Source organism: Momordica charantia, assembly GCF_013281855.1.
Source record: "Momordica charantia cultivar OHB3-1 chromosome 11 unlocalized genomic scaffold, Mcharantia_2.0 BLBB01000011.1, whole genome shotgun sequence".
NCBI classification, from domain to species: Eukaryota; Viridiplantae; Streptophyta; class Magnoliopsida; order Cucurbitales; family Cucurbitaceae; genus Momordica; species Momordica charantia.
In genome coordinates, this window is record NW_028275159.1 from 4,474,501 (window position 1) to 4,491,853 (window position 17,353).

Genomic DNA, 17,353 nt, shown 5'->3' on the forward strand with positions numbered 1-17,353 from the left:
CTCGTTAGCATTTGGGAAGGCGTGAAAGTTATTTATTTATACGAATTAAATTTTAAAATAATTAGCACCTGCGGGTCCCACTGGTACTCCTTTTTTCACCAAAAAATGAAAAAAAAATCACAGTAATGACAATTTATTTCGACGCGGAAAATAGAAAGATATATTTTTAAAACCCACGTCCTTTTAATTTAAGGGCAATAGCAAAAATATTACAAAAAGATTTAGTCAAAGGAGCCAAATATCAGTCCCATTTAATTTTTTCAAATATAGTATTTTTTTTTAAATGAAAGTCTAATTTTATTCAAATTATATATATCTGTAATATATTTATGATACATCTAACTACTGATATATGTATGTGATATACACCTAATATACTACTGATATGAGTGTATGCATAATATGTATGTCATATACATATAATATACTATTGATACGAGTGTTTGATATATTACTAATATGAATATCTGATATACTAAGCGAAATTTTTTGCTATATTTAAAAATTTAAAAAACAGATGACATATTTTGAAATATTTTTGCTACCAACTGTAATTTCTCTTTAATTTAATTGATTGAGATATTATTTTTTATCGCGAGTTTGAATCTTCATCCCTGTGTATTATTATATTGAAAAAAATAATAGTTTAAGAATCCTTTTCAACAAAATAATAGTTTTTTTTTTAAGAAATCAACCATATAGGAAAAAAAGAGTACAATCTACATTGACATATATTTATATTTATTCAAAGAATTGGAAAATAGGCCTTCAATAGTTGATCCATAAAATTTTAAAAGTGTTTATCAGCTCCAAATAATTTTTTTTTTACCAAATCGAGCATAACTAAACGATAGTTGGCATATATCTCCAATCAAAAGCTTGTGAGTTCGATTCCGCACCGCACATGTTGTACTAAAAAAAATAGTTACTTTTTAGAATCAAGACTATGTGATGGATAATTTAAGTTAATATACTGTGCGGATTAAGATGATTCTAAATTTTAAAGAAAATAATTTAGAGAATTTTGAAGAATAATATTTTTTTTTTCAAAAAACAAAAATTTATGAGAATGAGAGTAAAATACATGTGTGTTTGTTTGGTAGGATTTATATATAAAGATATGATGAAACTACAGGTTATCAACATACCATCACATGTTTTCTAGTATTTTGAAGTTCTTATAATTGAGTTATTGAAAATGAAGCTGCAGTTTGTTAGTATAGATACTAACTATCAATTCAGAATCGATTCATTCTCTATATTCTGACATCACAGTTAGTCATAAAATAACTTGTTATTAAGCTACTTTTATATACAAAATAAAATGCTTATATTCAAATTAATTTTACTAAAATAACTTATTTATTGAAGGTGAAAAATAGGGATTGTAAATAAGAAGGATATAGAAAGCTTGGGTCCCAATGCATCACCTCCCAGCTCGCGTCACGTGCTTGTACGATGCACGTATATTTATACGCACAGCATGCATTTAACCACGCACGTGCCTTAACCCATTCCCCTTCCATCCTTTTTCGCTGTCGGTTCTCATCTTTCATCAAAATATAACCTTTTCCATTAAATGAAGAAAGAAAAAAGCTGTCTTATTTGATCACAAAAATGAACAAAGAATCGCGAAATTTGGAGTACTTTATGACCAACGAATAGAAGGAAGGGCAAAAGAGAGAAATAACTCCGACGTATACGTTCAAGTTCAATACTTACTCGATCAATTGAGCGAGAGAGAGATTAATTTTGCGTATTTAAGAAGTGGGGTGGTATTCCCTATTTATAGAAACAAGCTCCTGACTGGACATCCAACAATGTTATAACTGCTCTCTGACAATTTCGAGAATTATAATGTGTTGTCCGAAATTAAGTTGGAGGTTTGCACCTACCGTTCCTCAGGAAAGTTCGATCGTCCTTTGAGAAGGTTGGTCGATGTAGAAGATATAGGTCAACTTGGCATTTAAAAAAACCTATAAAGTATGTAACCTAACTCAACTTAGCTTTTAAGAAGATTCGAGATGTTGTTTTCCTTTCTTGGGATTTGTTCCTCTATGTGAATCCCTGTTATTAATCACTCCGGTAGATGAGAAATCACTTCCAATATATCTATTAAAAACAATCGAAATGGTTAATTGAAAAAATAAATAAATTGCAATTATAGAAGTGAAAAAAAAAAAACAAAAAACCTAAAAATGCCAAAAAGTCTAAGTAATCATTTTGATATTAATCTTTTAAAAAAATTTAAATATACCATTAAATATTTTAATATGTGAACATGGCACAATAATTCAATCTTTGGTAAAAATTGATCCAACTATCAACAAAATTTATTTTATTCCTTGTGACATTCTTATACATCAAAATATGTCATAACATAATTCTTTAATAATGCATTAGCTTTACTTTAACAAATTTTGATAGATTTTTATAAAGGAATAATCTAATTGAAAAAAAATTAATAATAAACAATAAAATTGATAATTTTTAAAAGATGCGTGGTTTTTGTATTGTGTTTACCAATCCCATATATATATATATATATATATATGACATATTTTTCAAGTCACGTAAACATCATTTTGTCTCTCTAGTTTTCTTTTTCTTTTTTATTTTTCTCCTTGTTCTAGAAAATAGCTGGATTATAACTTTTTTCTGACTTGAAAAGAAATTAAAAAAAGAAAAAAGAAAAATTTATGCTTAACTTGTTTGTGTGGTTTGTTAGAATAGAAAGAGAAGACTTTTGACGTGCTTCTTAGGACAGGAATCGGTCTCTCTCAAAGATTTTGTCAACTCCCTCTTCTCATCTTTTTTTGTCTACGTTAAATACTACCAATTTGTTTTAATATTTCTGTAATTGATTTTTCATAAACAAAAATCTAATCATATGTTCAACAATAAATATAATCATGTTAATTTAAGTATAATTCAAATAACTATGATAATATATCTTTGATTAAAATAAAGTTGGAAATTCGAACTAAAAAAACATACTTTTTTTAGTAATAATTGAAGGAAAAATAAATGTTTAAATATTATTTTGATCAATGTACTTCGGTGTTTATAATTTCAAAATGTTCGTTTTAACCTATATCTTTACAATTTTGTTAATTTTAGTTCCAGTACTTACAAATTTTCATTTTGGTCTCTAACTTTTAAGAAGTGACAAATTTGATATTTATTTATAAAATTAAAAAAAAAAATCTTATACACAGTGAAAATAGTTTATACAAATTTATAGCTCCTCCTCGAGAAATTTAATAATTTAGTAAATGAACTGTTATGATAAAATTATAATACAATAAATAGAGATAAAATTAAAATGAGAGGACAAACATGGTAATTACTTCTAAAAAATACAAAGATCAGAATGGTTATTTTAAAAGTGAAGGATTAAAATCAACCAAATTTAAAAATATCATAACTAAAATAGACATGAATGGAAATGGAAAGAAAAAATAAATTTTGAATTTTGAGTAAAAAAATTAACGCATATATTATTTATTATTATTATTTTTTGCGTGGAAACACATATCGAGTGGGCCCCGCTCCTCATTCTCTTGTTTCTTTTCTCACTCTCTCACGTGTCCAATGGAAACAATCCCACGTGCTTTTGCGGAGTTCTCGAGTTTTGCGGAACGACGTGTCGGATCGGAGCTTAGCCAACAAGAATCATTATAGATTTTATCGACTTTTTCGATTTTTTTTTATTTCGCAAATTAAAGTTAGGTGTGTAATTAAATATATAGATATCTTTTAGAATTGCTAATAATTAAATATTTAGTGGTGTTAGTGAGCGTAGTCAATACGGAGCAAAACGCAAATCAAGACCCCAAACTCACGCTTAATCTTCTCCTTTAATTCCACCTTGACTTGAGATTATGTCTCTTATTGTAATTTATTAATAAATATTTTCTTCCATAGATTTTAATTTTGTTGTTGTAATTTGTTGAGTATCTCGTATAGTCGTTTTCATTTATTCAATGGTCACGTATTTCAAGAGATGGCTTAAAACTAATAGTTTATTATCCAATGTATTTTTCCGTTATCATATCTTATCCCAAGAGGTATTAGTATTTATCAAATTTATCCTTATCTAACTAAATGTTATCGAATCATTTACAACATAATTGAAAAAGACACTCTAGATTGAACACAAACAATAGTTGCCTAATATAGACCTTAAAAATTAATGGCATCATCTAGCAACAAGAACAATCCCATTTACCACACATCTCAATAAAAGGAAAAATAATTCACTCAACTAATGAAGGATGTTAATCCAAATTCATGATCTAATTTGATAAATTTTAAACTAAACTCACTCAATTGCAAGCCTTAAAACTTTTAAACAAAAGTTTAAGTTCATTGTAACACGTCAATATCATATTCACGCAACATTAAAAAATCAACTCATCACACTTGTACAATTACAAAGTTTCTTCCCGAATGAGATGTATAAAAATGGTGTACAATATAGATTGATGAGTTTATGAAATGATAGTGAAGAAATTCATACTATAAACTAATACTATTTTGATCCCTATACTTTCAGCTTTGGTCTACTTTGTTTATTGTACTTTCAAAATGCTCATTTTGGTCTCTATACCTTTAAAATGCTCGTTTCGGTATAGTACTTTTAAAAAGTGGTCATTTTAATCCTTATTTGTAAAATTTAACACAAATTCTACACATAATGACATTTTTTTAATATAAAATCATGATTACATTTCAAGAAATATATTGAGTGCAATGTGTTGAAGTTATGTAGGAAAAAAATGAGATTTAAAATAAATTCAAGGGACCAAAATGGTCACTTTCCAAAAGCATAGAAACCAAAACGAACATTTTGAAAATACAATGACTAAAATGAACTAAAGTTGAAAACACAGAGACTAAAATGAACTAAAACTGAAAGTACGAGGTCCAAAATAATATTTTAACCTAAAGTTTGATTTATCACAATTTATAATATCACATTATAGGGGATGGGGGGTAGTTTTTGGGTGTAATGGAGTGGTCCAATTTCAATAGAAAGTACCAAAGCATGGGTAATGTGTTCAAGGAAGATTGGCAATGAAATCCACAAACCATAGTGCTTCCTTTTATTTTATTTTTTTTTAGAAAATAAACTATAGTGCTTTGCTTACTTACTTTCTTCCCCAAAATTATTAATATATGGTTGTGCTTGAAATTAATGGTTTTAGAATTGAGTGTTCAATTAAATAGCCATCCAAAAATAAAAATGATGTTGAATGGAAATCTCCACCCCGTAATTTCTATAACAATAATATTTTTTTAGGATAGTGCAAGAGGGCATTTAAGAATACTTCAGAAACATATTATTTGAATTTGTGATCTTTGTTAAGATTAAATCAATGTAATTTGCCTTTTTTGGTGGAAATTGAACCACATAAATTAATACTAAGAACTAATTTAACAATCAAACGCCTAGAGACTTGAGAGATATTAAATATAATTTTAGGAAATAAAATAAACTTAATTGAGTGATATCCAAATGTTAAATAAAGTAGAGTATGATCCAATCCATATTAATTTGATAAATATGTTGTTGGTGAAGCATGTGTTTTTGATAAATATGTTGTTGGTGAAGCATGTGTTAGCAAATGAGAGATATATTTTTTTTAACCAAAACGAGCATAGTTCAATTGTAATTGGCATATACCTCAAACTAAAAGATTGTGAGTTCGATCCCCACTCTCATTCCCACATACTGTACTAAAAAACAATGAGGTTGTTTTTAGTGGTAGGTCGTCTTATAGGACTTATTGTTAAATGGACTAAGTTGTCTTCTAAAAACAACTTATGAAACATTATTTTTCAAATAAATTTGGACGTGCAAATATTTTAAAAATTAATTTATAAAAAAGAGTAATATTAGAAAAAATCTTTAGTATAGATCTCCCCATCGTTTATTGAAAATCGAAAATAAATATTTAATTTCTTAAGTAGAACATTAATTCATGAGGCAGAACTCATTAAATGAAACTAATTAATAAAAAAAAAAGTCTCACAGAAGGGAAGGCAACAGTAAATGATGGCCGAAGAAGAATGGGGCGATTTAATTGGGCGTGAGAAGGGAACTGCGTGTCGCTTTCCTCTTCAAAACATTAGGGTATTGGACAGTTTTAATTCAACTTTAGCTTTCCCTTTCTTCACCATCCGCATCCAATGCGGATCAAACATAACTCAATGAGGTAGAGGTAAGACATCTATGTCCTGAATTCGAATCCCGACCCCAACATATTATCGAGTTAAACAAAATGACCACTATTCATTCACCAACTTTTCATCCTCATCCACCCACACATTGAAGTTTGGTTTGTATTGGGGATTATGAGATTCAACAAAGTTTGGATCGAGATCTCCAATTTTACAAGGGGGCATTTGGTGCGTGAATTCAACTTCCTTTCAGGAAATTGGAGAAGCCAATGAACTTGAACAGTACCGTACTATTTCTACCTCTCCGCACATAGATCACCGAAACCTACATCTCAAATGCAGAGCTTATACCCTCCACTAAAAATATCATACTTAGGATGTTGAACCCGAGCCCAAAAACACTCTCCTCCCATGGTGTTCATCCAATCACATTCCATTCCACCAATGCATCGTAAGAATTCTTCGCAAGTCCTCAAGTCAAAAGCTAAAATGCTTCGGTCCTCATAAAGGCCCGGCCATTGAAAAGAAAGTCACTCTATCTAAGCTAACTACGAGACCGGATGTACGAGTCAATCAAAAGGAATGAGGAAAAAAGTTGACACTTAAAAAAATGATGGTATACTGGCCCCTAGGATCTCAACAAACACAAGCTGAATACTGGTACTTTATATATCTTCACACCTACCAAAATTGATGGCTACTGCCAAGTACTAGGAATTAAGAAAAGAGTAAAGGGATTAATTTGGTATAATTAAAAATAGATTAATAGCAGACATTTAAAAGTTGGAACTAATTTCTATTACCCCTATTTCTCCTTGACGTGACTTGAACCCATCCATCTTCAGCTTCAGCTGTAGCCTCTGGGTTGGGCTGATAGACACGCTTGGGTTGTGAAGTAGAATTAGATTGGTATTCTATGGCATCCACCATCATATCTGACGAACCATCATTCCTCATGGCATCTCTTGCATTTTTAGCATCGTCATCATCGTCTTCCTCTTCTTCATCGTCACTCACAACCTTAATATTCATCACAATCAAGATTAGAATATGCTTTATAACGAGAGAATGTTTGTTTTACACCATGAATGAAATATTTTCTGAAAAAATGCAATAATGATCCATAAGCTGATACACTATAACTGCAAAGGTGGCACTATTACTCCTTCAGCAAGTTTTTTTGGCTATAAGTTATGGCAGTGTAGACCAAGGAATGAGAATCAGCAGAGCTAATTTGTAATCCCAAAATCACACTATAGGATAGCGAGTTCCTTTTAATATATATTCTTACTTTAAAGTGGAACTTTCAAAAGAACAGTTTAGGAAATACTTCATGTTACCTGACTAACATGAGAATGAGCAACCCGTGGTGGTTGGGATTGCATTAGATTTTCAATAGATTCATAGTTACCATCCAAACAATCCTCATACATATCAATCATTTTGTCAGCTACCTGCATCGTTGGATAAGAAACACAAGCAACAAAAACCCATTAATAAAAAAATCTCAATTCTTGAAGGAGCAACTGTTAGAACCCAAACAAGAAATACTAGAACTACCAAGTAATTTGAGGTACTTGGACCCTCCTCTCCTCTCTTGAGTATTCTTACTCAAGCCTAAACCATACTCACTCCATTGGATACCTTCATCCTTGCACCTCCATTCTATTTATAACAACACTCCCTAACCACTTTCCTATCTAATTACTAAGGTACCCTCGATACTCTAATAATATCCCTTTATTACCCTAAGGGTGATTCCTATCATTACCCGCCCCTTAAAACACACCTTGCCCTCAAGGTGTGGCTAAACAAAAACTTTTTTTTTTCAACCACAAAAATTGGGATTCAGCCTTCAACAAAAAACTGCAAAAGAAATCCCTAGTTGGTTCTGCGGCTACTATGATGAAGCGTTGGTGGTATGTCGATGTGTGGGGACGCCGGCAGTTGAAGCTTTGGCGATGCGGGCTAAGGAAGATGGTGACATCTCCACCGGTGCACGGTATCTGACAGTCAGGGGCTGCGGTGGCTGGCGATCGGCGGTGGTGTGTGGCCGGCTGTCGGCGATGACAGATCGGCGTAGTGCAGATGCCATGGGTGCCGGTCGGAGCAGGCGATGGCTGATGGTCGGCGAACATCGGTGGGTAGAGCGACGGCGGAGGAAAACAGTGACTGGGTGTCGTCGGTGGTGGAACGACGTCGTACATTGGGCGTGGATGAAAATAGTAAAGTGTGGCGGCTAGGGCTACGTCTCGTACGCGGGTAGGTTGTGGCCCATTCGATTTAATTTACGGGTTTAGAACCAATGACACCTCGACCCAAAACCCATTTGCCAAATCCACTATTTTGGCCTTTATAAATAAATGGGCCTCAATAGCTGCATCTGCATTCAGATCCGACCCACGTAGCCCAAATACTCCATCATTTTCAACCCCTTGATCCCACTTTCTTCTAGAATCCTCTCCAATTTTAGCATCCACGTAATTAGGGATCCTCCTGCCTCCTTTTTTTCGTGACCCGTACTGTGATCCGACCCATGTAACGCTTTCTGGCATTTCACGAAGCTTCCATCGATGCCTCCACCACATCTCCTTCTCCGACCACATCCGCAATTGTCGTCGGCGATGGACTCCGTCGGCCATATTTCTTGCTTTCTTTCCCTCTTCTTCATGATAATCCGCCTTCTCCCGAGCTTTGCGACCGTTGAGGCCTCGTCTTCTACAGCATCTTCCTCTCCTTCGATTCATCACCTTCCGCCATAAAATCGATAATGGCCCTCGATTTTTCTTCGGAACTCTAGTCTTTCCCTCATCTGACGTCGTCCAAGTCTTCTCATGCTCGATCTTCGAATTCCAGCGACCTTCCTTCAATCGCAGCCGATCAGTTCGTTCTCTCTTCTTCCTTTTGCAGGCATTCTTTCGCAAGTACAAGTACACTTTCTTTAACGATCTGACCTTTTTTTTTCTTCGTATGATTGATCCCGGTAACGTTTGATCATCATTTCTCATACCACGATTCTTCTTCCAATCTCTATGTGGTATTTCTGGAATAATTTTCACGGGTGTAATCTGTACTTTTGTTCCCACTCAAGCATCTTCCTCTCTGTTTTTCAATGGAGATTCAAACGCTTCACGTATGGCTTTGCACCCCTTGTCCATTATATTCATCATGGATTCTAACTTTTCGTCCATGTGCCTAAAGATTCGGTGCAACTCTTCAAGTAGGGATGATTTCTCATCATCAACCTCCATGGCCAGAAACAGAGCTCAAGTAGGGATGATTTCTCATCATCAACCTCCATGGCCAGAAACGAACTGCTCTGATACCACTGTTAGAACCCAAACAAGAAATACTAGAACTACCAAGTAATTTGAGGTACTTGGACCCTCCCCTCCTCTCTTGAGTATTCTTACTCAAGCCTAAACCATACTCACTCCATTGGATACCTTCATCCTTGCACCTCCATTCTATTTATAACAACACTCCCTAACCACTTTCCTATCTAATTACTAAGGTACCCTCGATACTCTAATAATATCCCTTTATTACCCTAAGGGTGATTCCTATCAGCAACATCAGGGTAACAAATATCACTTTTCAGAGGTAATAATAATACATGATAATAAATTTGACGATCTCAATTCTCACTCAACATTTATTATCACATCCACGTTTTCTCTATTTGTATATTATTCTTCTACTTCAACCAAGTATTCTAATAAAAGAGGAGGAAAACAAAAAAATGAGTGTGGTGCTGGTACAAAATGTGATTGGACAAGTTTATTAGTATGTAACTTTTTAAGTTACCTCCTACAAAGAGGTGAAAATGACTACAAAGGAACGAAATTGCCCTTCAACGTGGATGTAAAAGTAAATAGATTTGAAAACTAATGAACTACATCAGGTTCCACTAGGAAGGTATTTATACAATCACCATCGTCTTCCAAGCATCTATCATCTAAAGTCAGAGACACAACGATAAACAGCTAAAACTAAAAGTTATAGACAGGAAGTAAATATTCAACAGCATCTCAAACTATTCCAACCAACAAGACTAAGAGGTAGAAGCAATTTTTTCTTAATTTCCCTGACAGAACTTCATTTATAGAAATCAGATTGAGAACCATCAGAAGTCGGATTGGGTAGAAAAACCATCCATCAACACTAGTTAGTCATTAGTAAACACAATATCCAATAAATTTAGTTGATTAAGAGGATGAATTTCAAAACTAACCAGTTCACACAAATATCTGCATTAACTAAGTCTTAAATAACAGCATGCTACCTCATCATGTGGAACAAAAAAGGACCCCCTTAGCTATGAGAAAACAGGATTTCGTCAAAGACTAACAAGGATTGAAAGGTATATAAATGTGCATGTACCTCCTCGATGCTACCATCATCAACCTCAGTATTCAACGAAAGCATAGCTTCGTTGAGAATAATTTCTAAATCATCGACATAAAGGGTCTCTGCAAGATAATTATAACTTTCTCAGATCAAGATAATCATAGGAATTATTCCGACATAAAACTATAAACAACATGCTAACATGGTATCAAGTTCCACTACGAATCAACCATCATCCAAAAAAATTCAAAATAACTAAAGAGTATGTTAATTTCTTCTAGGAAGAAAATTCAGAGCATTGATTGACCAAAGTGAATATCAAAGATTCAAAATACGATCTAGAACTTATATTTCTGAAAGAAATTAACATGCCAGTACATGACAGCAGAAATTATACAATTGTTATTTGAAGAAAAATCATACAAGTAATATCGCCATTTGATGATTTCCATTTCCCATGTCTATAGAAACTACTTCTCACCAAAGAAACATGTAATCGTTTGAAAAGTTACAGAATACTGGGCCAGCGAAACTGATCAAACAACAGAATACGAGCTGAGGAACAATGCATGAAAATAGGTACCAAGGACATCCAAGGGGATGGGAGCAAAATTACCTTTGTTTTGAGTAAACCACGTGAAAATATCGGAGCACAATAGTTCCGATTTACGAAGCGAGTCACGACCACCCCATTCATTTTCCACCGCCAACTGAAGAGCTGACCAACGAGATAATACACACTTGATACCTCCCTGGAATAATGGAAAAGCATCTGCTGGGAGACGACGATTTGCAGGGTCTTCCATCTCTTAGCCTCCAAGCGTAAAACCCTAATTATCAAAGTGCGAGTAGGTTAATTAGAGCAATACCCTTTTTTCCTTTACCATTTTTTTTTTAAAACTGGGTTCAAATTGCTCGCGATTTATAAGGTTCAAATTGCTCCTAAAATCAAGCAATCACAGCATATCAATCCTGCTATCTTTGAGACCAAAAGACGCACTTCTTTTGGAATTTAGATAATTCTTTCTCAAATAAACAAGTACCTCGTGTGGCGAACGACGACGGACGGCGTCGACGGCGAAGGGCGACGAACGGACGGCGGGCGAGATCGTGAGAGAGATGAGAATGAGACCGTGAGACTGAGAGAGGGAGAGACTGAAAAATGAGCGGCGGCAGATCCTACAAAAAAAATATATATAGTGGGCCGGTTGGGTTCGGTTGAACCAATTATTTTGTTTCCTGAATATGCAAAGCGAACCGGTCGGTTCTCAAAATTATGACCCAAGGATTGCTCGATTTCTTTGGATTATCGAGTTTTTTTGTACCGCCTTAATAAATATTTCGTTTTTTATTTTTTGCTTCATAAGACTGGACGCGATTCTTAAAAACAAACTTAAACTTTTTAAGCAGATTTAGAAAACAAAAATTATTTTTTATAATTTTAAAATTTAACTTAGATTTTAAAATACTTTTAGAATATAGATAGCAACACAAATAAGTATTTATAAACTTAATATTTAAAAATAAAGTGGTTATTGATCGGATCCTAAATTTCCGATAAAACTTCTCTCCTTATAATTTCTTTTACAGTAACATATATACAAGTGAACTACATAGGAATTATGCAAAATAAAAATAACACTTGTCTATATGTTACTGGACCATTCAATACTTTCTCCCGAATCTTACCGAATGAAGTTTTTTCCCTAAATTTCTCTACAAATTTTATATACACACATACATAAAAAAAACCGAATTTTAGGTCAAATAAAATACAAATTTCAACCCTAATATGATAGAGTATATATAAATAAAATAAAGTGATAATAAGATTCTCATAAAAAGATTACTCATTCGAAATATAATAAATCAAAAGTAGGAACCATTTTTCGTCAACTCGATGGGATTTCTTGCCAATAGCATATTTGGATGGATTAAATATAATAGTTTGTTTAGCGTGGATTTATATAGTTGCTCAAAAAACGTTATGGGAGTTATTTAATTTTTAGTTCTAACCATACGTGTAGGTGGAGATTCGAATTTCTAATTTTTTGATGGATGATATACATACTTCAACTAGTTGACCTATATCAGGTTAGCAATTTCATGAGATTTCTTATTACACTTTCGATTTAACTTTTTAAATAAATTTGACTCTATGACATAAATGTAATATTTATTTTTTTAAAATGTCACATTTTTTTTTAGTATAGCATGAGTTTGACTTTTTGTTAAGTGTATTCTATCTCGCATTTGAGTCCACTTTGAATTATGCTGCCTTTTGTAATTGTTGAAGTTTAAAATTTTTACTATATTTAAAAAATACATATTTATTTTGTGTCGGTGATGTAAATCCCTCCATTTGTATAGACTCAAAGAGCATATTTGAATTTAGAAAATTTTTTAAAAAATCAATCCTCCACGGTTGCTAGAATCACACTCTCACATTTTCAATTCGACCAATTGAACCCATAAATTTATAAAATTGTTACAATTAAAATGTTAAATACTGTCGAATGCACAAACTACCCTTGAACGTTGAAGATTGTTACAACCATACCAAATTTGTTAAAATTTAATTAACATAAGTTTTTCTTTAATTCTATAAAAAATAAAATAATTTGTAGTATTAAAACCATTGAAAATTTTGATTTTCAGAACGAGCTAAGTGGACATTTCAACTAAGAAAATAATGTGTTTTTAAAAAGAAAAAAGTAAAAAAAAAAATTGATGTAAAAAATTTGGGTTTAATTATAACAATTATATAATTCATAGTTTTAATTGTGACAACCCTCAAAATTTTTTTTTCCCGTAAGTACACTACGTGGGATGAATGATCAAGCGTATAACCTTCTGACTAGAGATAAATGTCAATTATCACTAAGTTATACATGTTTTGACGACAATCCTTTAGAGTTGAGGAGTGGTCTGTCCGTCTTAAAATATTTAAACAATAAGATTAGAGAATTACCCCTACAGTTCTTCCTTTTTGCAATTTTCACATTGAATCTGAAACAATAATAATCAGTTAAAAGATTTGAGAGAATGTCGGTTTTTTTAATTCATGGATTATGGTTTTGTCAAAGCATAATTGCTTAGGGAACGTGGTTACAACTTACATTAATATATACTACGTATTTTGAATACCCATGCAATAATTAATTGATTGACCGTACGTGTCCAATGAAAACTCCAATAAACCATAATAATCTTTGTTCCCAATTCATATTGGAATTAAATTAAAATAAGTTAGATATTTCTATTTATATATTACAAAAACGGATCTGCCTTAGATTTTAACAGTTTAAAGTAAGATAAAATCGAGCCGTCGTAGGAATTAATCGTTTTTTTTTTCCCTTTCTAGTCCGAATCAATTATATTGAGATTTTAATATATATATATATATATATATATATATATATATATATATATATACACACACACATACATACACACATAAATGGTGTATATAGCCAACCAAATATTATAAAAATATTGTAATTTCAAGTCCTCCGACTCATATGTTGAATAAAAAAAATGATGTGTATGCGTATACGAACAATTACAAATGTAATTACGATATTTTTATTATGGTTCGCATGTGTGTATATATAAATTTAAAAAAAAAAGCGCAAAACCCTCATTAGCTTGGTGAAAATTTGTTGGTCTTTTAAAAATAGATTCATAACTATTATTTGGTTTAAATCTCATTAATTCATTTCAATCTTCGAATTTTAAGTTATTATAACATTTTTGTTCATGAATTTTTAAAATATTTATTATTTTAGTCCCAGCTTAATGTTTAAGAGATAATCATTTTGGTCCTATCGTTACTATAATTCTTTTAATAAAATTGTTAACATTTGAAAACATGTATTAATTCTAAATATATGTTAAAATGGACACATTTGAGTCCCATATGTTGATTGAGATAAGTATTAAAAGTAGCTAGGTATATATTAGGTAGAAAAATAATACAAATATTTTAAATATTTAGAGACTAAAATTATTAGTATAAACGGGCTTTAAAAGGTTAAAAACTAAAAACGAGATTTAAACTATCATTCCATGATCCATATTATCTTTATTTACATTCTTACTTTTTTTTATAAAAAAAAAAATACTTTTCTTAGCCTTCAAAGTTCTTATAAAATTCTGAAAAATATTTTTAAATTAGATAGAAAATAAAGAAAAATATTAGAATAATAAGTATAATTTTTAAGAACAGGAACGAATCACATAAATTTATATGTTTAGAGCTTTCGATTTAAAAATAGTAATTAACATAATTTTATCATCAATTTACAACCCCGTAAAAATTCGAAACAAATAGTAGATAGAAATTAAAAAAAAAAAAACGTTTGTAGAAGAGATCGAATTGAAGCATCCTTCGCTAATGATTTGTATGATTTAACTTTAATCACATATTTACAGAAAACAAAATTATTCTCAACTCTATCGAACCCTAACGATTCAATTGAAACAAAAAACGAACGAATGAAATCACAAGCTCTGATTCGCGAATCTTCGAGTCAGCGAATTTTCGCGAATCAGAGCAAGTTTCTGTTCAGCCATGCACGTCCCTCCGCACCACGACTTCTCGCGTGCGTCAGTTCACAACATCTTCCATAATCGTCCGCTTCGTCCTCGGACGATTCAGAAAAAACTTCGACCAAAACCCTAAGTTACTCCTCTTTCCGTTATCCTCCTCTCTTCCACGTCGAAATCTCGGCGCGAACGCCAGCGATTTACTCTTCTTAAAGATCGAAGAAGAAATCGGACGCCAATCCATACTGTAACTGTAAAGATTCGGCGAAGAACACGAAGAACAGGACGAAGCAGAGGAGTAACAAGAGGAAGAGGAAGAAGAGGAGAGAGAATCGGAGGTTTTACGCGACGATACGGAGGCGGAGAGATGAGAGAGCTTCTCGATCAAACAGAGGGAGCAGACGCCGGGGGATTGGCGGTGTTTGGGATGCCTTTTGCAGCGGCGGCGGTCGTCGTCGGGCTTGAAATTGAGCTTCGATTTGTGCGGGTTTGCCATTGGAGAGGATTGGCAGAGCTTTGGGAGAAATTTTTGGAGGGGAAAATTGAAATTTAAAGAACGCGGTTAGGTAAAGAGGGAGTGAAGTTTCATGAGAGAGTTCATAGGAGCCTTCCTTTGGATCTTCTACGAAATAGAGCGCTTTGACGGTGAGGCGAGGAATTTTGAAAAGCGGAAAAGTATGACGTGGACAGATGGACCCATTTTATTGGTTTAAACCACTCGTGGGGCCCGCTTTTGAATTCTTTCAGCCGCTACGGAAAAGATTGCGATTTGCGAAACGACTAAAAACATTTTTTTTCTTTTTTCTTTCTGTCGAGGCGGCGTGGAAATTCAAAGCGCTACGCTAAAACGCTGTCGTTTTTGCTTTTGATAATATTTATCAAGGATTTGGATTTTGCTTGCTTGTGACCAAAGGCAATTTTGAATTGGAATCTTTCAAATTTTTGTGTCCTAGAGGATTTGGTTTTCAACTAAAACAATATATATTTTTTATAAATATAAAATTAAAAATATGAGGTGGGATTTAAACTTTTTACCTAAAATATGTTATTGATATTTTAGGACTAGCTTTTTGAAAATTGAACTTAGAAAAACAACTTTTATCGAGAAAAAAAATGGTTTAACATGAAAAATATATCAAATAAATTGTGAATAAAGGATACTAATTTAGAAAAGAAAAAATAACTAAAAATGAGGGGTTAATTATTCGGATTGTGCTCAGAAAATAATAATTTTTTTAGTACAACATGAAGGGTTAGATATCAAACTCACGATTATTTTTGGCAGATTTTTTATTTTAATTTTAGGTGAGATATATATTATAAAAATAAATTTTGGAAAATGTTAATTTTTCTAATTGGGATCTATATTTAAGTTGAAAAGTAAAACTAAAATAGTCTAACGACCTAAGTGGTGGAGAATTTTGGTAAGAAAGAGGAATAATGCATTTATTATATTCTTGGTATCCTTTTTAATTTTTGTAGCGTAGTATTTAATGTAGTCATTTTATAATTTGGGCAAGTCATAATTGGGTTACTGTATCAGCTTTTCCACTAACATTCCTTGAAGAAGAATAAAAGAAAAAGGAAGCCACTTTTGTTTCTAAGAATAAAGTTTAAATATATATATATATATACTACTTTTTATTTTAGCTTAATGATAAAGTTTTTAGTTTTAAGATCTAGTAGACTATTCAATAAGGCAGATTACTTTAATATTATTTCACAAGTCAGAAAATTTCAATACAGTACTAAAATATGCATTATTCAACTTGACACATATGACATAAATTTAGATTTTTAGAGTATAAACAAAGTAAGGAAAACGAATTATTCCTTAGTGGCAAAGAGTCAAAGCAACGTGTTGTGGATTAGATTTCAAAATAAATGAGCGTTTTGTTGGATAGATAATTCAAATTAAAAAATAAGTGATAAATTGACATGATTTTAAAAACAATTATGTAAATGGTGTTGTAATGTGTATAAATAAGAAGGTTTATGAATAACATGAAACTTAGCTCAGCAGTAATTGGTACCTCTTTCTGATCAAGAGGGTCATTAATTCGAATTCTCTTACTCTACTTGTTGTACTTAAAAAAAAGAGTTTATTGGAAGAAAACATAATTTCACGATGCAGAAGAATATTTATCATCTAGTCTCAATTAATTTTCATATTGTTCAGAGCGATGTCTATGTTCGTGTTACGACTTGGCAGGGCAGTGTTTATTCTAGCTCCCAACCATTTATATAATAGATTTATTCTCATAAATGA

General features: G+C 32.2%; 2 protein-coding genes across 2 annotated transcripts; both read right to left on the bottom strand.

Moving 5' to 3' along the window:
- Positions 1-6,822: 6,822 nt before the first annotated feature.
- Positions 6,823-11,709, bottom strand: LOC111008685 (Pre-rRNA-processing protein TSR2, conserved region). The gene is made up of 5 exons (XM_022281449.2): positions 11,580-11,709; positions 11,153-11,366; positions 10,570-10,658; positions 7,527-7,640; positions 6,823-7,206 (listed from the first exon to the last, which is right to left on the bottom strand). Exons 2-5 carry the CDS (start codon positions 11,340-11,342, stop codon positions 6,976-6,978), a joined length of 624 nt encoding a protein of 207 aa, XP_022137141.1. The 5' UTR covers positions 11,343-11,366; positions 11,580-11,709; the 3' UTR covers positions 6,823-6,975.
- Positions 11,710-14,906: 3,197 nt separating this feature from the next.
- Positions 14,907-15,662, bottom strand: LOC148208031 (uncharacterized). The gene has a single exon (XM_088120203.1). The coding sequence runs from the start codon at positions 15,578-15,580 to the stop codon at positions 15,146-15,148; it is 435 nt and encodes a 144-aa protein (XP_087976329.1). The 5' UTR covers positions 15,581-15,662; the 3' UTR covers positions 14,907-15,145.
- Positions 15,663-17,353: the final 1,691 nt, after the last annotated feature.